Raw genomic sequence first — 26934 nt, 5'->3', positions numbered from 1 at the left:
CGATTTGCGGTGGGACTCACGCTGGCCATGGAGGAGGCCCAGGACAGGTCAGATTCAAAATGGGAGGGGGAGTCGAAGTGCTGGGCCACCAGGAGATCAGGTTAGTTATTGCGAACCGAGCGGAGGTGTTGCGCGAAGCTATCGCCAAGCCTATGCTTGGTCTCACCAATATAGAGCAGCTGATGCAATAGATGAGGTTGGAGGAGGTGCAGGTGAATTTCTGCCTCACCTGGAAAGACGGCTTGGGTCCTTGGATGGAGTTGAGGGGGGAGGTAAAGTGACAAGTGTAGCATTTCCTGCGGTTGCAAGGGAAAGTACCAGGGGAGGGGGTGGTTTGGGTGGGAAGGGGCAAATTGACCAGGGAGTTATGGAGGGAGCGGTCTCTACGGAAAGCCAAAATGGGAGGAGATGAGAAGATGTGGCCAGTGGTGGGACCCCATTTATAGAGGTGGCGAAAATGTCGGAGGATTATCTGTTGTATGTGACGTCTAGTGGGGTACAAGGTGAGGACAAGGGGGATTCTGTCCTTGTTACGGGGGTGGGTGGATGGGGAGTGAGAGCGGAGCTACGGGATATAGAGGAGACCCTGGGTGAGAGCCTCATCTATAGTCGAAGAGGGGAAACCCTGTTCCCTAAAGAATGAGGACATCTCCGATGCCCTGGTTTGGAACACCTCATCCTGGGTGCAGATGCGGCATAGACAGAGGAATTGGGAGTAGGGGGGGATAGAGGAAGCTGGGTGGGAGGAAGTGTAGTCCAGATAGTCATGGGAGTCGGTGGGTTTGTAGTAGATGTCAGTCAGTAGTCTGTTACCCGAGATGGAAATAGTGAGGTCTAGAAATAGTCCAGGAGATATAATCTATTTTAGTTATGTTGTTTGAGGGTTAAATAATACTTAGGAATTATGCCTTTGCTTTTCCCTCAGAGTTCCATGGGTCTTTTTGTGTCCATGTGAAAAGATGAGCATCAGTTTAAAATCTCATACAAAATGCAGCCTATCTGACAGTACAAGACTCCCAGTTCCACAGTGGAGGGTCAGCTGAGAGCACAGTGCTCAAATCCCCTCATATGGCATTTTAACCCACAGCTCCCCAGGCAAGAATGCCAACAACTGAACTAATTCAAAATGTATGAAAAAGATTTGTCTTTGAACAGAACAAAAGCAAATTCAAAAAAATAATAATTATATTATTATTATCCCACATGAAAATACGTTTCACATAATTGTCAAGATAGAGCCCACTGATAAATTTCTGCATGGCATTGGGGTTATGGAGACATCCTTTGGACAATTAAGGTATTGCAATCACATTGAACTGCAAAGATTTTAATTAAATGAAACTTAGAACTATGGTGAAACTGCAGCAAAGAAAAATACAGGTTCAAATAATTGTCTCTAATATATATTTAGGGACAGTTCTGATAATGTATCTAATTTGCAGTGAGACATAAATTGTGGAATGCACGATTCTATGCTCAAATTGTTAGACAAATGTGCTGTGTATATCCTGAAACAAAATGCTGTTCTTTTTAATATGACATGAATTGAAATTTAGAAGTTCTCTTCTTCAAATGAAACTGAATTAGATCAACATCAGTATGCTTCAGAACATGACAGAAGTAGGAGTCGACCTGACAATCACAAATATCTGTCTGAGCAATTTCAGCAATGTGAGCAATCAAAAATAGATTAGCAAGCAAAAACTTCAAGCCAGTCTACAATTTTGCTCCTTGAATTCCACCTGCAAAACCATAGATATATTATCTGTGCTCGTGCTTGCCTCTCATTCAAGATCCTACTATATGATCTGTGATATCTAAAGCCGAATATTAAGAAAACAGCAGTGCTTGGAATTTGTCAATTACGGAACCTCCACACTAATAGCATTGTTCTTTCTTGAACAGTTTTCTGCACAGTGAACCATTTGCTCCTTGTGATCATGCTCCCTCATTGTTGCCCATTATGTCTACATTACTGGAACTTACATAGGTAATTGCACTTGAAAATCATCTTATAGAATTACAAAGTGTGCAACTCAATATGTTGGCAGATAGCTTCTGTTAATACTCAATAAACACTGAGGCTGACATGGATAACGTAAAGACATTTTCATACAGAAAGCACAACAGGTTTAATTCATACGTTATTCACATTTTTTATATACAGCATATACAAAAATGAAGATTAGTCTATCTTAACTACCAAGGAGCCAGGTGGCAGACCTTATAACGCAAAAAATGGTCCATCAACTACCCATGGAAATGTCAGAGCTTTCTCTAGTGGTTTTGCGGTTAATTTCATAACAATTCTAATTGAAACTCAAATTTTGTTTCACCAAGACTCCTGCTATTCGAGCTAATACTAGAGCACAATCTCATAAAGTGACCTCCTTAACACGGCAAATAAATAGCTGCCATGGAAACCAGGGCTGTGCTGAAAGATGTTAATAAACTCACCACTGGCTGTGTACAGTGCCCTCCATAATGTTTGGGACAAAGACCCATCATTTATTTATTTGCCTCTCTACTTCACAACTTGCGATTTGTAATTTTAAAAAAATCACATGTGGTTAAAGTGCAAATTGTCAGATTTTATTAAAAGCCATTTTTATACATTTTGGTTTCACCATGTAGAAATGCATACATTTCAGGGCACCATAATGTTTGGGACACATGGCTTCACAGGCATTTGTAGTTGCTCAGGTGTGTTTAATTGCCTCCTTAATGCAGGTACAAGACCTAGTCTTTCCATCACCATTGGAAACTTTCATTGCTGTTTAAAGTTGTGCCAAGGAAAGTCAAAGAAGCCATTATGAGACTGAGAAACAAGAATAAAACTGTTAGAGACATCAGCCCAACCTTAGGCTTACCAAAATCAACTGTTTGGAACATAATTGAGAAGAAAGAGAGCACTGGTGAGTTTACTAATCACAAAGGGACTGGCAGGCCAAGGAAGACCTCCACAGCTGATGACAGAAGAATTCTCTCTCTAATAAAGAAAAATCCCCAAACACCTATCCAACAGATCAGAAACACTCTTCAGGAGTCAGGTACGGATTTATCAATGATCACTGTCCACAGAAGACTACATGAACAGAAAACAGAGGCACGATGCAAGCCACTGGTTAGCCACAAAACTAGAATGGCCAGGTTACAGTTTGCAAAAAGTACTTAAAAGGGCAACCACAGTTCTGGAAAAAGGTCTTGTGGACAGGTGAGACGAAGTTTAACATATCAGAGTGATGGCAAGAGCAACATATAGACAAGAGAAGTAACTGCCCAAGATCCAAGGCATTCCACCTCATCTGTGAAACACAGTGGTGGGGGTGTTATGGCCTGGGCATGTATGGCTGCTGAAGATACTGGCTCTCTTATCTTCATTGATGATACAACTGCTGATGGTAGTAGCATAATGAATTCTGAAATATATAGACACATCCTATCTGTTCAAGTTCAAACAAATGTCTCAAAACTCATTGGCCGTCGGTTCATTCTATAGCAAGACAATGATCCCAAACGTACTGCTAAAGCACCAAAGAAGTTTTTCAAAGCTAAAAAATGGTCAGTTCGAGTGGCCAAATCAATCACCAGATCTGAACCCAATTGAGCATGTCTTTTATATGCTGAAGAGAAAACTTAATGGTACTAGCCCCCAAACAAAGCATAAGCTAAAGATGGTTGTAATAAATCCCTGGCAGAGCATCACCAGAGAAGACCCCCAGAAACTGGTGATGTCCATGAATCACAGACTTCAAGCAGTCATTGCATGCAAAGGACATGCAGCAAAATACTGAACATGACTATTTCATTTACATGACATTATGGTGTCCTGAAATGTGGGGGACTATGTACAAACACTGCTGTAATTTCCATATGGTGAAACCAAAATGTATACAAATACCCTTTACTAAAATCTGACAATGTGCACTTTAACCACATGTGATGTTTTTCTAGTACAAATCTCAAATTGTGGAGTACAGAGGCAAATAAATAAATGATGGGTCTTTGTCCCAAACATTATGCAGGTCACTGTAGATGGTATAGTAAGCAGACCCCAAATTATCTAAATATGGCCAACATGATCTTTCCTGATGATGAATCTGTTTGCAGCTTTCAAAAGGTGTTACATTCCACAAAGCAATTAAAAAACTAGAAAGCAAAGAACGGTACGAAGTACACCTTATCAATGTCAGGTTGAAAATACAGATGTATTGGCAGGTATAAAAGGACTGCCCAAACTAATCGTATAAAATAATCAAAATATTAAAGATTAAACATTGAAATATGAACTAGAATAATTTAAGTTCAATGATCTTTTAGTATACATTTAAAAAATGATGACTGCACAGCCCTAATGAAAACACCTTTTATCTCTTCAATGCTAAGGACATCACATCCAAAGGCATCAAGATAAATATATCCCAATTGTTCCAAATCCAAAAGCCATTCTGTTTATACAAAATACTGACTTATAGGATCACTAAAATACAATCACAATCTTATCTTTCAGAAACTGAATATACAAAGCACGTTTCAAAATATTTCCAGAGGCAAAGAATACAAATAACTATTAATTATACATATGGTTGCAATTCTGCCTGCAAAACGTCATCAGGAAATGTACATAAGGCCTCCAGTAAAATGTACATCTATATGTAGTGTTACAACCGAATGTTCAAATAAAAAATTGACAATATCATACATATTTCCACTTATTAAGGTAGACAATTCCAAAATACAGTACTCTTCTGTACAAAAAGGATTTCACTTTTGAGATGGAAAGCTAGTTTCATTTCCATGGTAACCAGATGCCTCAGTCTAATCCTTTCAATTCTGACTATGCACAACTTTCACTTAGACAATGAAACATTACGATTGTAAATTTTTCAAAAATTACCATGTGAACAGAATCTCAATAGCTACAATTATAAACAAAACGTACTGTCCTAAGAGATAAAAAGCTAGTTCATTTTTTAAGCCATATAAAGAGACAATTTTTAAAAAATCACTTGATTTAAAGAAATTTACATTATACAACACTGCGAGGGAAGGGGAGCGTTAGTGAATGTACATTAAGATGCAAACTTTGTTTTCTAAAGGGTAAAAGACATCTTAACATTTACAGCATCAGGTTTACAAATGTACAATTTTACAACCAAACTATGCATTACTATCAAGTTAGCCAAGCTTCAGATTAAACATTGAAACTGCAGATTATCGTTTGTTTTGAAATAGTAAACTTACACCTATAAATTGCAAGTCTACACATATACATTATGCATTTGGAAGCAAAATCAGTTTCATTCTTTTTACATATGTTAAGTTGGGTAACCAAGACCAACCTTTAAGACCCCCTAATTTGCATATCTGCCCAAAATTTCTAATTGTTTACGTTGAAAAAGTAAAAATAAAACTGCCACACATTCGTAAACCTCATATTAGTTATTCAAAAATACAAATTCCCTCAAATCTTTGCAAAATAGACTGAAAAGCCAAATTTTGTTTAGAAAAAAATCAACTTTTCAGACAATTGTATATTTAGGTAATGTGTTTCATAATGATTCGTTACTGCCACCTTGCCCAATGGTTAAATACATATGTATATACATCACTTCTATACATTGTTGAAATAGAAAAGCAGGGCAGTGTTTATCTCAAAAAATAAAACCTATTGAGTATTGACATCTCTATAGTAAACATCAGGAGTAACATTACATATCAGCCAGTCACTTATGCACTTCCCTGAATTACATCAAATTTCAACATACCATTTGAGGTGCTATTTAAATATTGGTGTCAACAAGGATCTTGCTGAAGAACAATTCAACTTTAAACTATTTTCATAATTTGATGAATGTAGTATTTTAATCAGCATTTCCTGTAAGATTAAACTAATTTACTGGGCCTGAGAATGTACTAAAGAAAGTATCCAAAACTACCAGAATTTAAAGTGGTTAATCTAAAAGTCGAATTCTTATAAAATAAAGGGAAATTATTTTATGAGATATAAATTACAACATTCACAATTTAGTTTAATACAATTATTTTAAATTTATATATTCTGCATTTTACCCAGGTCTTCCCATAATGTGCCAGCAAGAAGAAACAAAATGCACACAGACTTGGAACTGGGCTGTGAGTTGCAATTAATTGGTAAAATATACAATTTACAATTAATAGAAATAATTTATAAAATGCAACAATAAAATGTTAATTTGTCTTTCTATCATTTAGTTTGGTGCACACAATATTTAAGTAGCACAGGTTCCAATATTTCTTGTGTAAATCAACTTTACATTATTCCATTTTGTGGTCCACCAATTGGCCCCAGATCAGTGTTATTCTTCATATAATACTTTTCCAGTTTGGCTAAAATGTGTTTTCCATAAGTGTATTTCCGTAAGGTTGTAATATGAGGACGAATCTGTATGCAAAAAAAAAACATTTTCAGAAACATCTTTTAACGCGATTCATTCAATTGATAGCAACAATTTACTTCAAAGGTTATGCCCACTATAGGTTGGTGTCCATATTTGCTCCTTTCATTCATTTTGTCCAAATATTTGAGTTGCAATTTTAAAGTTGTAAAATACCCATTTTAATTTACCAAAAATTTAAGAATAGATTCATAGACAACACAGAAACAGGCACAAGTCACCTAAGCCAACTAAGGGGCCTGAGCCAGTCCCATTTGCCTGTACTGGGCTCATATGTCCCATAGTGCAAACAAATAATTGTTTGGTTTCTGAAGATCTTCTGGGATAAAGTAGCCTTTCAATTTTATTGGAAAGGTATCATCTTAAGTTGTAATTATACTTTAAAATGTATCCTGACACATTGTAATAATTATTTTGCTAATTGACATTGATAAAGACAGTCATGGAGCATTACATTGGGACATATGGCCCATTGAGCCTGTGTTTTTTTATCAAGCACCTATTTACATTCATTTTAAACTAGTCCTGATTTATTCTCCCCACAGTCACATGGAGAGTACACGCAAACTTCTCTGAACATGGGGAAAATGTGCAAACCCCATCAGTGCATGGGGAGAACACACAAACTAAACATGCACACAGGAAGAATATTGGAACACACGCACACAGGGAGAACATTGGAAGAAAGCACAAATTCCACCTGTCCACAGCTGGAATATGCACGTTTCACCCATGCATGGGGAGAACTTGCTACCTCCACCGGCCCACTGGAAGAACATGCAAACTCAACAAACACAGCAGGATCAGGATTAAATCAATGTTTCTAGGGTTACATATGTAGGAAGGAACAGCAGATGCTGGTTTAAACCAAAGATAGACAAAAAAAGCTGGAATAACTCAATGGGATAGGCAGCATCGCTGGAGACAAGGAATACAAAGGACATTTATTATCACATACACCAAATGGTGTAGTGAAATTTGACTTGCCAATGCAGCTCACGAATAAAGATAAGACACAACATTAAATAATTTAACAACATAAAAACATCCCCCCACAATGGTTCCCACTGTGGGGGAAGGCAGCAAAGTCCAGTCCGATCCCCTGTTCACCCATAGTCGGGCATATTGTGGCCTCCGCAGCAAGTCCGATGTTTTCAGGCCATCTTGCCAGAAAGCTGGAACTTCAGCATCGGGTGAACACTCCTCAGTTGCTTGGAAATGTCTGGAGCGGCTGCTTCCTCCCCGGAGACCGCGGCAACCGTAATCCTCAGGCCGCACTGGCTGGAACTCCGACTCTGGCGATCTCGGATCCCAGGCTCTGCGGTGTTTTGAATCCAGCGCCGCCCGTGGCCGGATGTCGGCTGCCACAGCTCCTCGATGTTGAAGTCGGCTGCCACAGCACTCCGGAGCCCACCGCATGGCGACCTGGTAAGGCATCGCCCGCTCCGTTATGGCGTCCCTGCGCTGCGCCGCTGCCGAAGCTGCAGTCCTGGCCGGTCCCGACAGGAAAGGCCGTTCCAGTCCGATGGTAGGCCGCGAGGAGGGGGGGGGCAAAGAAGCAGCTCGGAGGGAAGCTGCCTCTCTGACCAGGTAGGCACTAGGAATAAGGTTTCCCCCTTGGTGATGTTTTGGGCAGTGACCCTTCTTCAGCTGCTCCACTAGCTTACTGCATTTATATTTTACCAGACCAAAGTGGACCCGTCCCCTCAATAAGCGGGGGGGGGGGGGGGGGGGGGGGGAGGAGGGGGGGAGGGTGAGAGGGGGGGAAAGGGGGGGAGGGTGGGGGGGGAGGAGGGAGGGAGAGGTGGGGGAGGAAGAGAGGTCCTGGAGGTGTGTGGTGAAAGAGAGGCTGGGGAAGAGAGCGGCTGGGGAGAGAGGCTGGGGGAAGGGTGGTGATGAAAGAGAGGCCGGGGGGGGGAAGAGAGTCTGGGGGGGGGGGGGGGGGGGGGGGGTGGGGGTGAGAGAGAGCCCAGGGGGGGTGAGGAGAGAGAGAGGACCCGGGGGGGGGGGGGGGGGGGGGGGCCGACATCCGGCCACGGGTGCGCTGTATTTAAAACACCGCAGAGCCTGGGATCTGAGATCGCCAGAGTCGGAGTTCCAGCCAGCGCGGCCTGAGGATTACGGTTGCCGCGGTCGAAGCGGCCGCTCCAGACATTTCCAAACCACTGAGGAGTGTTCACCCGACGCCGCAGTCTTCAGCGATGATCTTTGGTCTTCAGTCGACAGCCAGACCTTTTTAAATATGGGGGGGGAGGGAGGTGACGTCAGTCGCAGCGTGAGCAGACGGCAGATCCATTGTCACGTCATCAGCGGAAAAAAACAGCCGTTTTGAATTCAAAATTGGATTGGATGTCAACATTTTTATTAATGACTCAAGAAATAAAGCATGAAATTTACAGGTAAGCTGATTTCTGAATCCACGGGATAAAACTCTACAGGAATATGTTAAACTTTTACCATTAGAGCATCGTTTTTTTCGAGCAGATGTGATTATACAAACACAAACATCCAAGATCAGAGTTTTAATAGTTACTAGACCAAGTGCAGACCCATTGGGTCTGTTCCCGCAACGCATGGTTGCGAGGGGAGGGGGCGGCCTGAGGCGTCACACACACACTAACCAACCTCTCACACACAGTAACCACCCCCATCGATATATTAAGAAAGTAGGGAGGAGGGGGGTAGGGCCGCCCAGCAGTCGTCGGCCTCAGAGTGAGCGTGAGCTCCATGGCCTGGCGCATCGTCGACGCTTCAGACCCAGAGTAGTATGGGGGGGGGGGGGTGAAGGGTGGAGTGGGCGGACGGGCGTGATCCCGAGTGAGCCTGCTGGCCGCCAGCGAGGACAGCGGAAAGCAGTGGGGGGGGGGGGGGGGGGGGGGCAGCCGATCTGTGCCTTCCGCCAGCGTGTACGGGAAGGGTGGAGTGGGCGGGCGGGCGGGCGTGATGCCGAGTGAGCCTGCGGGCCGCCAGCAAGGATGGCGAAAAGCAGCTGGGGACTAGCCGATGTTTGGCTTCAGCCAGCGTGTCAGAGCCAGGCCGGGGGGGGAGTGGAGGAGAGTTGGGAGGCAGCAGCCGTTATGGTCGCGCGGGAGACGCGATGAGAAGGTGGTCAGCAGGAAGCGACAAAATGAGTAAGTGGGGGGGGGGGGGGGGGGGGAGTGGGGAGGGGGAATTTATTAAAAAGGTGTACAGAAAAATGACTACATTTAATGAGGATCAGTGAATGTAAAAGTAAAATCGCCAGCGAAATGGTAAAAATCTCGGCGTTTTTGCGACTGGTTTTGGCAGAGTAACGAATCAAAGGCAAAAATAATGACACGCGCCCACACACACAGTTTTAATAGTATATAGATGTTTCTTAGATCACTGAATTGTACGTCAAATATTAATCAATACTTGAATTATCAAAGGAATCAATAAAATTTACCTTGTGCATGATAATTTTACGCTGTGCTGGTTCTGCTACGTCAATCATCTTCTGAACCACATAGTTAGCATATTGATCTTTCATCATTGTGTATAAGGCACTGTGAGGGCCATCATTCTGACAGCAGATCTCATCAATCAATAAAGCACGCTCAGCACGGGAAGCATGGGTGACACACTTTTCAACAACATTGCTGGAAAAAAGTCATTAAATCTAATTTATTGGTCAAACAAAAGATCCTTGTTCAAATTTTGTTGTGCACAATAGCAGTGAGAGGGACTATTAATTAAAGACAATAGATTGTAGAATTTCGGATGTTCTAACAAAATTTGGGAATATATTCGTCTAGTGCTACTATTAATTAGTATGGATGTATACATTCACATGAAATTTCTATTCTTATACCTGGCAAACTTGTGCTGACTTAGAGCAAGAACCTTTCCCCTTATTTCAGCAACAATCTTACTCTTATCTTCAGGGCGTCCATGTTCCAGAACATGCTGAATGACATAATTTCCATACTGATCCTAATTAAACAAACAATAAAGAATGTTACAAATCAATTCAGTGAATCCTCGTAGTCATAAAAGGCATTTTAAAAACAATGTTTTCTGGACCACTACTCACGTACACATCATTCAGTCACCAAATCTCAATTATTAAATAATGGACAATCAATCAATAATTAAACACAAGTATTTTGTTAGATGGGGTTGTTGAATTTTGGTTCGCTCTAATACTGAGTGTATAGGATACTGGAAATCACCACAAACAAAAGTAAAGATTACTAGCTTAAAGAATTAGGTCTACTTCCTTTACAACTGCATAGACAAGTGGTAAACAACATTAGAAAATGGTCAAAGAAAGACACAAAATGCTGGAGTAACTCAGTGGGTCAGGCAGCACCAGTCAGGCTCCTGGAGAAAAGGAATCAGTGATGTTTTGGGTCGAGATCCTTGTTCAGACTTAGAGGTGTATAAAATCATTAGAGGATTAGACAGGGTGGTATAATAACAACATTTAAAATACATTTGGATAGGAAAGGTTTAGAGTGATATGGGCCAAACAATGGGATAAGCTTAAATGGGACAACTTAAGTCAGCATGGATGAGTTGGGCCGAAATCAACTGCAATTTTATAATGGATTGAATACATTTATGCTCAACATACTGAATAATAAAGTAACATCTGAACAAAGTCACTCAATGGAATGAGTGGCAAATCTGAAATCAAAACCATGGTAATGATCCAGAAGTTAAAACAAAGAATGTTTTGTTGGGCAAATCCACAGCCATGTCAATATGAGGGGGCGTAGAATAAATTAATTTATTCTTTGTTTTGGAGTGTTATCGTTTCTCCTTACCTGCACTAACTGTTCAGTGTGCTGATGTAGTTCTTCTAAGATTGGAAGAGTCTGCTCAGATGTGCAGTGCTCTAAAATACGCTGAATAACTCGACAACCATAAGGATGGGTCGACAACACAAACACCTGGAATAAATGACAAAACCATTGCAGAATTATTCAGACTTTTCTTCACCATGAATCTTGCTTCCTTTGAAGCTAACAAAAATAGATATTTTCTTTAGTGAAAATATTTTTAAGGTTACAGGGGCTAAAAAATACCATTCAGGAAACTTATTTCAAAAAGACATGGTTGATGAGATGCACCTATTTCAGAAAACTCTTAAACCCATTTTCAATATGTCCAAGCACTGTTATCCAAGTTGCTGAATAATTCTGTATCTGATAATAAATGATGTCCTCACTACAATCAATAAGCAAGAATTTGTCAATTCTTATTACTTTCCAATTATCTGTGTTTGTAACCGAGATAGAGATTTGTAATATCAAATCCCAAACTTGGCATTTATTTATCAATATATCTCCAATATGAATGAGGCGTTCGTCTTTATCAGATGGAAAAATGTGAGATAAGTATGATAACAAATGCCCATGAGTGAAGCTACTGCCATAATAAAGTTACAGCAGTTGCCCCCCATTTATCTCAGGCAAGTGATTTTGGATAAGTTTTCAACTCATCTGGATGCGTTTAGTTGCAAAGTTTTGGCGCAGCAAACCAGAAAAATAAAACATCAGACATTGGCAATATGAAATTAAAAAAATGGGATATGGGCATCTTCGGAGGGAGAAACACAGGATTAATTCTTAGAGGTGATTGGCTTTTCATCTGTGTTATTTAATCTGGTTTCAGAGGGATGGATGACTCACCTGAAATCAAATTACCTGACCGATCACTTGAGAATAATGGAATTCTCACCTTACATTGTTGGGGTATGAGTGACTAAACACTGAACTCACTTTCATTGGTGGTAAAGTGTTTTGACTACTTATTTCAACAAATATAATCTTTGTTTATAATTCTGGTGACCTCAAATTTATTGGACCTTGCCATAAGGTATGTAAATTGTTCTTCTACTGAAGCTGTCATAATATTACTGTAATAATTGACATTACATATCATTGATATAGCAATGTTGGTATACTGTCTCTTCTAATTTATTTTTAGCTGACACTTCACACTCAATGATGTTTGATCTTTACACAAAAGGCAAATTTGATTTTTTATTTGTCGGGCCATAGATAAAGACAAAGTACATACAAGATCCTCAAAAGTGCAAAGTCTATAGTCACAATCTTCCAATCCACCATGGATATGAGGATTTGTGTCAGAGGAGTGGAGGACTGAAATTGTTGCAACACTAATTTTTTTTAAAAAAGGGGAAGCTAAACATGACAACTATATGGCAGCACATTTCATGCCAGAAAATCCTCAGTTACAAGAAAGCAGAGGAAAATTAAATGAAAAGAAGTTATTTGGAAACTCAGCAGAAGGGGACTACAACCAAGTCGTTTTTTTGTGGTTGACCTCACGTTACAAGCGTCTGATACCACTTTATATTGTTTATATTTGGAAAAGTATAGGCTAACAAATACATTTGTAATATGGACTGGAAATTTGATATATTTCACATAATACATATTTGCAAACTTAGAAGTATGCAATTAAGAAAATGATGGCAGCATGCACACAATATTAGTTAATGGACAGAATCAGAAAATAGTTTCCCAGACCTCAAGGAAGGTAGACAATAGACAATAGGTGCAGGAGTAGGCCATTCGGCCCTTCGAGCCAGCACCACCATTCAATGTGATCATGGCTGATCATCCCTAATCAGTACCCCATTGCTGCCTTATCCCCATATCCCCTGACCGCTATTTTTAAGAGCCCTATCTAGCTCTCTCTTGGAAGCATCCAGAGAACCTGCCTCCACCGCCCTCCGAGGCAGAGAATTCCACAGACTCACCACTCTCTGTGAGAAAATGTGTTTCTTCGTCTTCGTTCTAAATGGCTTACTCCTTATTCTTGAACTGTCGCCCCTGGTTCTGGACTCCCCCAACATCGGGAACACGTTTCCTGCCTCTAGCATTTTCAAACCCTTAACAATCTTATATGTTTCAATGAGATGCCCTTTCATCCTTCTAAACTCCAGAGTGTACAAGCCCAGCTTCTCCATTCTCTCAGCATATGACAGTCCCGCCATCCCAGGAATTAACCTTGTAAACCTACGCTGCACTCCCTCAATAGCAAGAATGTCTTTCCTCAAATTAGGGGACCAAAACTGCACACAATACTGCAGGTGTGGTCTCACTAAGGCTCTGTACAACTGCAGAAGGACCTCTTTGCTCCTATATTCGATTCCTCGTGTTATAAAGGCCAACATGCCATTCGCATTCTTCACTGCCAGCTGTACCTGCATGTTTACTTTCATAGACTGATGTACAAGGACCCCCAGATCCCGTTGTACTTCCCAGTTTCCCAACTTGACTCCATTTAGATAGTAATCTGCCTTCCTGTTTTTGCTACCAAAGTGGATAACCTCACATTTATCCGCATTAAACTTCATCTGCCATGCATCTGCCCACTCCCCCAACCTGTCCAAGTCACCTTGCATTCTCATAGCATCCTCCTCACAGTTCACACTGCCACCCAGCTTTGTGTCATTTGCAAATTTGCTAATGTTACTTTGAATTCCTTCACCCAAATCATTGGTGTATATTGTAAATAGCTGCGGTCCCAGCACCGAGCCTTGCGGTACCCCACTAGTCACTGCCTGTCATTCTGAAAGGGACCCGTTAATCCCTACTCTTTGTTTCCTGTCTGCCAACCACTTCTCTATCCATGTCAGCACTCTACCCCCAATACCATGTGCCCTAATTTGCCCACTAATCTCCTATGTGGGACCTTATCAAATGATTATCCATGAGTCAACATTAGGATCAATGTTGATTTTGGTGTATAATTAACAAGCTTGCCTAGTACACAACCATAATTTCAGTCTCTAAACTAAACTAAACCTAAACGTTGAAGACAATGGCTTTCTGCTTAAATTGATGTTAATCTCCTTAGAACAGAGATTAAGGTTTGAAAGGGTTGCTCTAAACTTTGTGTTTATGGTGTTGATGAAGGAATTAAACATCATTATCTCGTAAAAGCAGATTCAATGACTGGTGAACATACTTAACATTATCGTAAATGAATCAACTGTTCGCATGTAACATTTCTGCAATGAAGGAATGCGATCTGACATGTATTTACAAAAGTGGTGGTAGATTTAAGTGACTATCAAAAGAAAATGATAGGGGACAACGGTAGGGAATTGGAGTAACTGCATAGCTCTGTCAAAGAGAGATTAATTGAACCAAGTGCAGGGGATGCATACTCTCCTGAGCCCACAGCAACTATGCATGAGGAAAATAGGTTTATCTTCAATAATTATTGTTTGGAAAATATATTTTTCTAAAGAACTTGTATGGTTAGTTGGTAGACAAAAATGCTGGAGAAACTCAGCGGGTGAGGCAGCATCTAAGGAGGGAAGGAAATAGTCGACGTTTCGGGTCAAAACCCTTCTTCAGAAGTATGGTTAGTTTGTCTGTTTAACCCTTTGTGAATTTAAACAATGGCCTGGCCATTGTTTTATAACTTTCTAACTCACACATATCAAATTAACAGAAGCTGTCAACAGTTTATTCAGTTAAAAGCTCATGTGTGGTAATAGGTTAAGAAACAAATTATGGAATTATTTCAGAGTTAGATTCAGGTTCATTCAGAGAAAATATTCAAAATAAAACAACAACAAAAAATTGGCTAATTATTCATAATCAATCACAATTGCAACCAAAATGTAGTCTGATAATCTAAAGTACATTTGGGTATATAAAAGTTCCATATAAGTGAATACCTGATAACAGAATAGCTAATTCTAAAATAATTGGTACAGGATATATTTTTTCTCAGGTTGAAATACTGCAGATTTGTAAACTGTCAAATAACTTCTTTATTTAATAGTTTCGTTCAGCTGAGAAAATAACTTAACTCAATGTCAATTATCTGTACATAATTTGCCAGTTAAATAAATTAACCAAGATCATGCAAGAATATCACATGTAGTAAGCACTGTACGATCAGAATATTGTAGCAATTTTACAAAAACATATTCCTGATGTGACTTTTCACATGTTGAAAACTTGTGAACTTTCTCTCCTTGATTTACTGTACTCTTAAAATAAAAGAAAATTGCCATGTACTCATGGCATTTCGACAATCTTCTCAATTGGGTGAGGTTCCAAATTAGAACCATCATTTTATAAATTTGACTAGTTTGAGTGGTAGCTTAATAAGCACTTCGATTGCATCAATTTTGGCACATAGGAATAAAGTGGTCACCACGTGTTAGGTTGTAATAAAAGTAAGTGCTTACCTGCCCTTTGAAAGCATCAATAATGAACTGGAGAGACTGTGGTTGCACACATTCAATGCACTTTTGAACCACATGGTTTCCATTTTGGTCCTTAACACATTTTAAAACGTGTCCATCCAATTCCTTTACCATATCATTCTGCATTGAGAAGAACATCATTAAAATAAAACTTAATTTAAGAAAATTATACTAGAGTATTAATATCTGTGCACCAATGATTATCCAAGTTTTAATTATAAAAAAGCTGTTCAAACTTACAATTACCTGCTGGTCTGCGGAAATGGATTCTAAAGCCTTCTGAATAACACGACAACCATACATCTGTAGAGCCAAGGGTAAAACATGCCCTCGGATGCGCTGGGCTAAAGCTAGTTTCTGATCCAAACTTCCAAACTAAAAAATTCAAACAAATTCATAAATTTCATGTCAAGCGAGATGCAGATCGACCATCTGAAAGGCTGCAAAATGTGTGAGGGAGGGGGGGAGGAAAGGAAGGGTGACGGCAATGGAAGCCGGTAATTAAGTAATGGTATTCAACTATATAATTTAAACAAATATGTAAAGCAGTTTGGACCAAGTATTAACTGACCATTGGAGAGACACAAAAACTACAGATGCTGGAATCTGTGGCAAAAAGGAACATCACGGGTCAAGTAGCATCTGTGAAGGGAATGGACAGGTGACGTTTCAGGTTGGGACCCTTCTTCAAATTGTGGATGAGGGAGGAGGAAGCTGGAGAAAAAAATGTGGGGCACGGCAAAGCCTGGCAGGTGATAGGTAGATACAAGTGAGGGGGTGGCTGATTGGAAGATCTATATTCCCTTAATTTTGAAAGAGCTGGTATTAGAGATGATGGATGCTCTGGTTATCATTTTCCAAAGTTCTGTAGATTCAGGAGTTGCTCCTGTCAATTAGAGGGGGAGAAATTGTGACCCCACTATTTAAGAAAGGGGAAGAGAATAGAGAACTACTAGCAGCAAAAGTGCCAGAATCTGCAATGTAGGATGGAATTTAAAAAAAACGTGAAAAAATTAATAGGATCATGCAATCAATATGGATTTATAAAGTAACAATTGTTTTGGCTAATCTGTTAAGAGTTTCTTTGAGGATGTCTCTAATGGAATAAGTAATGGGGAAACTCAGCAGGACAGGTAACATCTCTGGATCTCTGGTGATGTTTCGGGTCGAGACCCTTCTTTAGACGTGGAAACCCATGGATGTCGGGTATTTGGATTTTCTGCAGGTATACTGACATAGAAAGAGAAGTAGTCATCAGGCATGAAAGCGAGCAAACATACAAATCTTTCTCAGATTGGCCTGCAACGACTAGTGGGTTATCACGACTGATGCTTGGGCCCAGCTTCCTGTGATATATTATCAACACCTTGGCTGAGGGAAAGAAATGGTGTATTTCCAAATTTGCTGATGATAGTAACCAAGGCAGGAAAGTAGTATGTGTCAAAGGATGAGAGAATGGATAGTGCCGATGTTTACATGGACCTCTGTGTGCTTGTACATCACTATGCTGAGGCAGCAGGCAATTAGGAGGGTGAATAGCAATCAGAAACTTTATAGGAAAAGGGGTCAAGGAACTACAAATGCATGGAATCCTGAGCAGCAAATAAACTGCGGAAATCTGTGGGTTAGGCAGCATCTGTGGAGGAAATGAGCAGGCGATGTTTTTGGATGGGACCATTCTTCAGATAGAAAGATTTGATTACACACATAAAGATGTTGTATTCCAATTGCATTGAGTCTTGGTGATTCTAAACCAGGAATATTGTGTACAGTTCTTACCTTCTAGTCAAGAAATTGTGCATTTTACAGAGGAAGTGCAGGAAAGTTTCATTATACTGCTTCCAGGAATTATGCATTTTCCCCCAAGAGAGATTATGTAATTGGGTCTGTACTCCAGAATTATGAAGAATGACATTTATATTCATCGATATTTACAAGTTTCTTATAGAGCTCCATTGGTTAGACAAAACTGCTGGAGAACTTGAAAGTGATAGACAACATTCTGGACGGAAAACTAAGCTTGGACCAGGATAGAGAATTCCAAAGGTGCACCACTATTGCACCAAACCTGGAGTCTCAGTAATTGTGTAAAAATGGATTATTAGATTTGTCAAGGGATATTGGAATGTCAAGGGATATTGAAACGGGCTGGAAAACATCAGATAAAAAGATCAGCCAAGATTCTGATCATGGCAGAGAAGGCTCAAACGGCTGGATAGCCAACTCTTGCTTCTAGTTATGATCCTAACACACCCAAATCCTCAGGATACATAAGTTAATGTAGCTATTATATTCTCAAAACATTGTTTTAAACTTTAGAAAATATGCCTACCTCAAAGAATTTCTGTATTACATAATTTCCAAACACATCAGTCATCAGTTGATAAGCAGCTTGCAGGATCTCACTAAAAACCATCTGACGTTCTGCAGGCGTAGCTCGTTCTAATTTTTGCTGGATGAATCTGTCAGACACCCCCAAATAAAAAATGTAATTGGCTAAATGCTACAACCATTTAAAAATCAATTTTTCCTCAAAACATTTCATCAAGTAAAATTCTTTACAAAACTGATATTCAGGTTAACGAACTGCAGATGCTGGTTTAAATCGAGGGTAGACACAAAATGCTGGAGTAACTAGCGGGACAGGCAGCATCTCTGGAAAGCTGGAATGGGTCTGAAGAAGGGTCTCGATCCAAAACATCACCCATGCCTTCTCTCCAGAGATGCTGCCTGTCCCACTGAGTTATTCCAGCATTTTGTGTCTACACCCGGGTTAATTGCCTACTGAAGCCCACATCTTTTTGCTGTCAAAGCTGAGATGCCATTTTAAAAAGACATGGTCTTATCATGAAATGTCAGAAATCTTCCTCCATCATGGCGGTAAGGGGATGTCTCAGAAATACAAAATATGTATAGCTCCAGCACCATCTAAACAGAACACAGATGCCAAGACACACAAATTACAGCAGTTGCACAAATTAAAAAAAAAAGACAAATCTGAAAATGGTGCATAAAAAGGGGAGACTACAGTCTATTTGGGGCAGTAAATAGTTACCCAACAAGTTTTCTTTTTACATAGCAAGTAGTTAGGATCTGGAATACACTGGCAGCACCAGTAATGGATTGTGATTCATGTTAGCATTCAAAGTGAATTGACTAAATATCCATAGTAATGGGCCTTTTCCACTTGGCGATTTTTTCAGCGACCTACCGACATCATTGACTGGCGTATCAGGTCATCGTAAAGTTTGCGGCGTGACGACATACAAAGCTTGGTGTTTTTTCAAGTGTCGCAACATTTGTCACCGCTGGATTTTGAAATGTGCAAAATCTTTTGGCGACACTGATATGACGCCGGCAGTCGCCAAAAAAAATCGCCACGTGGGACAGCCCCTTAAGTTTTAAGGCTAAGGGAAGATGGCAAGAAAGTGGGATCAGCATGGTTACTCTTACACACAAACGGGTGATCACAACAGGTTGAAAGGCCTCCTTCCTCTGTGCCTTAACTGCTGTGATTCCTTTGACAACACTAAACATAGAAAATACGTGCAGAAGTAGGCCATTTGGTCCTTCGAGGCAGCATCGCCATTCAATGTGATCATGGCTGATTGTCCAAAATCAGTACCTCGTTCTGGCTTTTTCCCCATATCCCTTGATTCCATTAGCCCTAAGAGCTAAATCTAACTCTCTTGAAAACATCCAATGAATTTTCCTCCAACGCCTTCTGTGGCAGAGAATTCCACAGATTCATAACTCTCGGGGTGAAAAAGTTTTTCCTCATCTCATTCCTAAATGGCCTACCCCTTATTCTTAAACTGTGACACCTGGTTCTGGACTCCCCCAACATCGGGAACATTTGTCCCGCCTCTATTTTGTCCAATCCTCTAAGAATTTTATATGTTTCTATAAGATCCCCTCTCATCCTACTAAATTCCTGCGAATACAGGCCCAGTAGACCCATTCTTTCATCGTACGTCAGTCCCGCCAACCCGGGAATTAACCTGGTGAACCTACGCGGCACTCCCTCAATAGCAATAATGTCCTTCCTCAAATTAGGAGACCAAAATTGAACACAATACTTCAGGTGCGGTCTCGCCAGGGCCTGTACAACTGCATTCCTTGCTCCTAAACTCAAATCCTCTCGCAATGAAGGCCAACGTGCCGTGCCATTGGCTTTCTTCAATGTCTGCTGTACCTGCATGTTTACATTCAGTGACTGTACTAAATTTGTACAAATAAATATTGTTCCACATTGTTAATCAATACCATGAAATCAATATTATTAAACTTGAAAACATATGTCCACTTAAAAAAATCAAAAGAATAGTCTGCAGATTTTACCTAGACCCATGTTGGTCCTGGGAGAATTCAACTATGTGACCGACCAGATCACGTAGTTGAAGATTAGGGAAACGGTTATTTCGGAAGTCCTCCAACAGCCTACTACGACCCGAAGGCATGATATCAGATCTGCTGTATCGAAGACGTGAGGGAGGGAACAGCTGACTGCTAGAGCTGAACAGACTTGTTGAACCAGTTCCACTACGACTTTTAGCTTCGGCACCAGGTGCTGCAGAAATGAACCGACCACTGCCATTTGTCAGTCCGCCTGCAGTGAAAATATATGAAGCAACTTACAAGTCTGACCATTTTCAATATGACTGATTGGCATGAAAATCCAAGTTTTACAGTAATGGAATCTAAATTACCACTTAAATCTTAAATTACCACTTTCTTCTATTTCAAAAATGTTGTATACTACCAAAGAACTGATATAAACTCTTTCCCTCCCCTTCCACACACAAAAACAACATTCATGAATTTACTCGATTTAAGATTTATTCTTTATAATTCATTATTCAAGATATTCTTGAAGTTAGTGAAATCTAACAGGAACAATCAAAATGGAGCACTAGCAATGCAATAAAATGAACTTTAACTAAACAACATCCCAGAAATCAGCTGTATTTTTCAATGAATGAAACCCTATCAGAAGTACAAAAGCATTCAATGATAAACACATCAGTCCCGACAGCTGCAGTGCAGATGTGCATATCAGGCAAGATTTTGTATCAGTGATTATCTTACCATAACAAAGGAAATAGAGCTTTCTTTTTAAGAAGATATAGTCTCCACACTTCTGCACATTTCATTAGTGTAGTTAAGGGGCCAGAGATAAACAGCAAAAAAAATGTCACTTTTGATAATCACAGATGGTCATTCTTTTTATTATAAGCAAAAGCCAATAACACCTTTGGCATATCAGGTGTCTGAAGGATTACTGCATTAAATGATAAGGCACAAAATTAATTTGCAAAAACAGAATTATTAAGACTAATGGGACTGTCCCACTTGGGTGATTTTTTTGGGCAACTACAGGCGACTGCTGCAAAATTTTCAACATGTTGAAACATTTTCTGCGACAGTGGCGACAATTTTTGTTGTCGTAGGTTGACGTAGGTGTTGTCGTATGTTGTTGCCAGGTGAATTCCATTAAAATTAGTCCCTGGCAGTCGCCTAAGTGGGACAGGCCCATAAGCTCGCCTAGTTTGTAGAGTAAGCAATGGTCTGTGTAAGACTGAAGAGTTAACAGAAATACAGAAAATTGCACACTAAACCAAATCATTATACATTATGGAATTTAAAAAAACATACCAAGGTGCAGAGTAGATGACGATCCCTGTGAGGAAAGGGATGGAGGTGGTGTTAAAGAATGACCGGGATTCTGGCTGGGAAGGGGCATGCCAATTGGACCAGGCGAGGAGGAGAATCCCAAGCTGCTGTAGAATTGCTGTCCTATGGGAGGCAGATTGCTGTTGGGTCGTTTGTATAGATCAGAGCCAGTAGACAATGAATCTCTTCTGGATACACTGTTGCTTCCAGAACCGCCAACTGTAAAATTCAGTGTTTTGGATGCAAGATCAATAAAAGCATGTCAATATTTTAGTTATCATTGACTATTGAGCTGTAAAAATTATAAACCAACAAAGGATAACTGAGATGATTAACAACTGAATTACTAACTTTGTCTTGGCAATTTTCATGCCATTTCAATTATATTTACCGATGACCACAGAAAATAACAGAACTATTTTCAAGAACAAGACAGGGTATACTTTGTGTTCATTTTTTTTAAAAAAGGTTATACTTTAAAGGAAGAAACATGAGTTTAAGGACAACTACACGAGGGAAAATTTACAGAAAAATATTGACTTTTCTGAACACGCTTCTGAAAGTAGAAAATTGCATTGATACAAATGGAAATCATGTAAAAATAATCTGATAGATTTAAAATATAGATAAATAAAGTGCAACTAATAGCTGCATTTTCAATATGCTTTTAACAAGTACCACATTGTTACTTAATTACTTGGGCAAAAAAACACAAAATACATTGTAACCGGCCAAGTTTCAGTAATGAAAATATAATTTAGAAGCATATGAATCTTTAGGACAACTAAACATTTGTTAGGTCAGATCTTGCTGGCTAAAACTGCACGTTCCAAAATAAGTCACCTCTTTTTAGTCATCTAAATAGAGGCCTGGAATTTACAGACATACACCGTCAATTTCTCAAAAGAATGGAGCATGGGGGTTGGCTTACTTCTTGGATTTCACATCAGGTCAGATATGGCACAGAATTTCAAGGAACTACAGATGTAGGCTTACAATAAAAAATACAGTACTCAGTGACTAGGCGGGTCAGGCAGCAACCATGGAGAATAATGGATAGATGATGCTTCGGGTCGGGACCCTTCTTCAGAACTGATAAGTGAATTGATAGTCAATTAAATAGATCAACTTCTGAAAAGCAAAGTGGTCAAAAAATATGTTGAGAAACAAGTGTGGATGGTCTGGAAGGAAAGGAGGAAAGAAAGTATTTTTGGCTTGCACGAATGCCACAAGTCACGGTGGCTCAGCGGTAGAGTTGCTGCCTTACAGCGAATGCAGTGCCGGGGACCCGGATTCGATCCCGATTGCGGGTGCTGTCTGTACGGAGTTTGTACGTTCACCCCATGACCTGTGTGGGTTTTCTCCGAGATCTTGGGTTTCCTCCCACATTTCAAAGACGTACAGGTTTGTAGGTTAATTGGCTTGGTAAAATTAAAAACTGTCCCTAGTGGATGTAGGATAGTGTTAATGTGCGGGGATCGCTGGTCGGTGCGGACCCAGTGGGCCGGAGGGCCTGTTTCCACACTGTATCTCTAAAACTAAAACTAAAATAACTAAAACTAAAACAAAAACATCTGAATCTGGTATAATTTAAGGGTGCAGAATATATAAGATGCCTGTAAACCTGGTTAAGTTTCTTGATTTAAGACAACCTTCAACAAGGCACATTGTGTTCCTCCATCATTTTCGTACAAGGTGGTATTGAAAAACACATGATGTTTAATTCTTAACTTTAAATTAGCAAGCCTCAAAGACCCGAATTCTTATTAAAAAAGGCACAGCTAAAATAGTTTCTTTAATCAAAGAAAAGCCATGTCAAAATTTACGCGCAGCTTAGCATTTTTCCCGGATACCATAAACTCTCATATGGCCCGTATTTATGCACCCAAATTCTCATGCAACCAGCAAAAATGTCTACAGATTTAAAGCAAATGTGAAATGATATTTTTAGTTGATTATGTTTATGTTTATACATAATGGCACTGCAAGTGTGGGCAGAGTAGAAATCGCCATACTGGGAAGATTTGGCATTTTGTGTGATAGGGAGCCTTCATTCATTTTGATTTATTTTTGTTGCATTTTACACCGAATGTTTAGCCTTAAAATATAGAATTGTAGCGTGCATCATTCATATTTAAAAGGGGGAGGAGATGCAATTTATTTAAAGGTCCAAGCAAAGAATATTAATGTGAGGTGCGCAGAAATGTTTTTGTTTTAGCAATTTTATGCAACTGGCATCCTTCATTACTCATGGATGCAGGATGGCCGAGAGTTTACTATATGTAGACTTTCCCTCTGCAGGTGCACACGGAAATAAGATTACATTAAATTGAAATTTGCATGGTTTCTATTACAAATACATTTTCACTTTAAATTAAACTGAAAATTGTTCAATTATTACAACGCTCAATTTTTTTAAGCACCATTTTCCAGCACACTGAATAGATGCCAATTAAAGAAAAAAGGTTTTGTTTAGCTGTGTCTGGCTGATGTAACTACTGGAACATAGTATTCTTCACTCTATGTAAATGCAAACATACTGATTACTTAGGTACCTGCTGATCCAAATCCTCCAAGTGCTGAGCCAATTGCAGCACCCAGCGAGTTGCTGCTCCCAAAACCAAGCGAAGTGTTGTTTGGTTGGCCTGGCCCATGAGAGAACAATGAACTGCTCTGAGAACTATTTGAAAGGGAGCTACTGCCATAAAATGAGTTTGACTGCAAGTTGTTACTTTGCTGTTGCTGTTGTTGCTGTGGTTGGTTTCCAATTGGACGGAAGAGGCCATTTGCTGCTAGGCTGTTTGCTGTTCCATTAGCTGAAGCTGCCACAGCTGTTTTAAGAACATTGCATTAAAAAAATTAATACCAAGCCAAATAATTTGTTAAAATTGTGAAAACAATGAAATATCACACAAATTAAAACGGTTCCATTGTAATAGCAGATATCAGGCAATTATTTAAAATACCAAATTACATCACCAGAAACATAGAAAATAGGTGGAGTAGGCCATTCGGCCCTTCGAGCCTGCACCGCCATTCAATATGATCATGGCTGATCATCCAACTCAGTATCCTGTACCTGCCTTCTCTCCATACCCCCTGATCCCTTTAGCCACAAGTGCCACATCTAACCCTCTTAAATATAGCCAATGAACTGGCCTCAACTACCTTCTGTGGCAGAGAATTCCAGAGATTCACCATTCTCTGTGTGAAAAATGTTTTCCTCATCTCGGTCCTAAAAGATTTCCCCCTTATCCTTAAATTGTGACCCCTTGTTCTGGACTTCCCCAACATCGGGAACAATCTTCCTGTCTAGCCTGTCCAACCCCTTAAGAATTTTGTAAGTTTCTATAAGATCCCCCCTCAATCTTCTAAATTCTAGCGAGTACAAACCGAGTCTATCCAGTCTTTTTTCATGTGAAAGTCCTGACATCCCAGGAATCAGTCTGGTCAAAAAACGTAGTACAGGTGCACAACCTTTTATCCGGTGTTCCGGAAACCGAAAAACTCCGAAAACCGGCCATTTTTCCCAGGATGTCGTCTGCACACCAAAGCTCGCGTTTGGCGCCAAACTTGACCGAAACGACCCACGGTCAACCCAGGTCTGTACTACTGTCGTGGCTGCCTCCTCCCCGGAGACCGGGGAGACACTTAAACATCTGTAAATCATTGCTTAAATGTTAGTCAGTTAGTTTGGAGGGCTTTTATGTGAAAGGGAGGGGGGTTAAAGGGGTAAACTTTAATTCTTAGTCCCCTACCTGGTCGGAGAGGCGGGGAGCGGTCAATGCCTTACCGGGTCGCCGTGCAGTAAGCTCCGCAGCGCTGTGGCCACCAACTCCCAGCTGGGGCTGCGGGCGGCGCCGGTTGTAGCTCCGACCCCGGCAACTCTACCCCTGGCTGCGAGGCGCTCCAAATCCACCGCCGCCCGCCCGCAGCCCCAGCTCCACGAATGTTGGGAGTCGGCGGCGTCGCAGCGCTGGGATACCAGCGGGGAGCGGGCAATGCCTTATCGGGTCGCCGTGCGGTAAGCTCCGGAGCGCTGTGGCCGCCGACTCCCAACATTCGCGGAGCTGGGACGGCGGGCGTCCAGCCGCGGGCGGTGCTGGATTTGGAGCGCCTCGCAGCCAGGGGTAGAGTTGCCGGGGTCGGAGCTCCAACCGGCGCCACCCGCGGCCGGACGGAGCCCCCAGCTCCGCGATGTTGGGAGTCGCCGACCAGGTAGGGGACTAAGAATTAAAGTTTCCCCCTTCACACCCCACCACCACCCCATAAAATCCCTCCAAACTAACTGACTAACATTTATGCAATGATTCCCCGGTCTCCGGGGAGGAGGCAGCCAGCCGCTCCAGACTTTTCAAGCCGCCCGCGCTACCTACCTAATCTACGCTAAAAATCTTCCATTCGAAAATCCGAAAATGTCCGAAATCCGACAAGTGTCTGGTCCCAAGGCTTTCGGATAAAAGGTTGTGCACCTGTACTGCCATGTGAGGAATTATACACTTCCACAGTAAACTAACTTTCACCGAATTTACAGTTAAATTAAAAATCAAAAATGAGCCTAGGAAATTTATTTGGCAATCTCTCCCAAAAGTAGTTAAAGGTTGGAAGGTGATTAAAATTCTGCAAAACACTCTTCCAATGTGGGCATTTCGGCGAGGATAGTTTCTGTGGAAAATGAAGGGATAGATCAGCAATTTTCCTTCATTTGGAAGCAATGCGAATTGATATTGTGGTCATACTTGGTTAGCAACAAGGCTAACCAAGTATGACCACAAAATTATCTCGAGGCAACAGCAAAGTGTCCTAAAGTTTTCCGCACTATGAATAGTCTTTGATAATTTGGACAGGTTCGAAAAGCAAAACAAATATATTGGGAAATAGGTTTTGAACTATAAGAAATTGAAACAACATATTTTTTAAATAGTATGGTTGTGCCACTTAATTTAGATCAGTGAGGTACATTAAATCAGCCTTGATAAAATCCAGACAAAAGAAGAACTTGCACCACACCCAAAAGTGAATTGTGCAGAGCAAACTAAACACCACCAATCCTTTGTCCATATCTTGGTCAAACAATATTGGTAATTTCCCACCCCCCCCCACCTCTTTCAACACAGAGATAGCTAGGCAGAAAAGTTAATGTTAACACTAGTCTTTTAAAAATAGCGTTTTTAATTTTTCTTTTACAAATTACATCTGACTAAAGATATGTTAAAATTAAGTTGTTTGCCTGTGTATTAAACATCTTTCAAACTATGATGAAAGTTTGTACAATGTCAACAGACAAGGTGGAACAATGCGAACAATGGATATAGGCAAACAAATGTGGCTAAAGTGATCAGCCTGCCTTCCCTCAGCTACAGCTCAAGAATACAGAACAATTAGATTGTTGCACAAAGGGACACAGTGGAAGGGATAGCATGAGTCATTATCTTTCATGTTCTAACCCAAGGATGATTTTTTGAAAATTCTCTTTATTGTGAAATAAAACAATTTGACAAAATGCCCCAAGCCACATTTCATCTCATCTTAATTTCTTCTGGGAAATACAAGAAATGTGCAAAACACAATTGTTTATGGTTCAGGTCATGAAGCAAA

At 40.5% G+C, this 26934-nt stretch overlaps 1 protein-coding gene across 6 annotated transcripts in view; it reads right to left on the bottom strand.

The window, feature by feature from the left end:
* Positions 1-2113: 2113 nt before the first annotated feature.
* LOC129697135 (pumilio homolog 2-like) overlaps positions 2114-26934 on the bottom strand; it is a 98745-nt gene continuing 73924 nt past the window's right edge. For 4 of the 6 annotated variants that reach the window (XM_055635382.1, XM_055635385.1, XM_055635381.1 and 1 more), the window contains 10 exons: positions 23892-24167; positions 21319-21555; positions 20005-20272; positions 17996-18125; positions 15904-16038; positions 15646-15783; positions 11228-11353; positions 10270-10391; positions 9865-10057; positions 2114-6424 (listed from right to left, as the gene is read on the bottom strand). In XM_055635382.1, coding sequence (XP_055491357.1) covers positions 6293-6424; positions 9865-10057; positions 10270-10391; positions 11228-11353; positions 15646-15783; positions 15904-16038; positions 17996-18125; positions 20005-20272; positions 21319-21555; positions 23892-24167 — 1757 coding nt within the window. In that variant the 3' untranslated portion in view covers positions 2114-6292. The remainder of the gene's footprint in view (positions 6425-9864; positions 10058-10269; positions 10392-11227; positions 11354-15645; positions 15784-15903; positions 16039-17995; positions 18126-20004; positions 20273-21318; positions 21556-23891; positions 24168-26934) is intronic. The other 2 variants (XM_055635386.1, XM_055635383.1) reach the window with 1 other exon arrangement.

Source organism: Leucoraja erinacea, chromosome 5, assembly GCF_028641065.1.
Source record: "Leucoraja erinacea ecotype New England chromosome 5, Leri_hhj_1, whole genome shotgun sequence".
In the NCBI taxonomy this organism is placed as follows: Eukaryota; Metazoa; Chordata; class Chondrichthyes; order Rajiformes; family Rajidae; genus Leucoraja; species Leucoraja erinaceus.
Note: the sequence above shows the minus strand (reverse complement) of the source record. Positions and strands in the feature narration are given on the sequence as shown.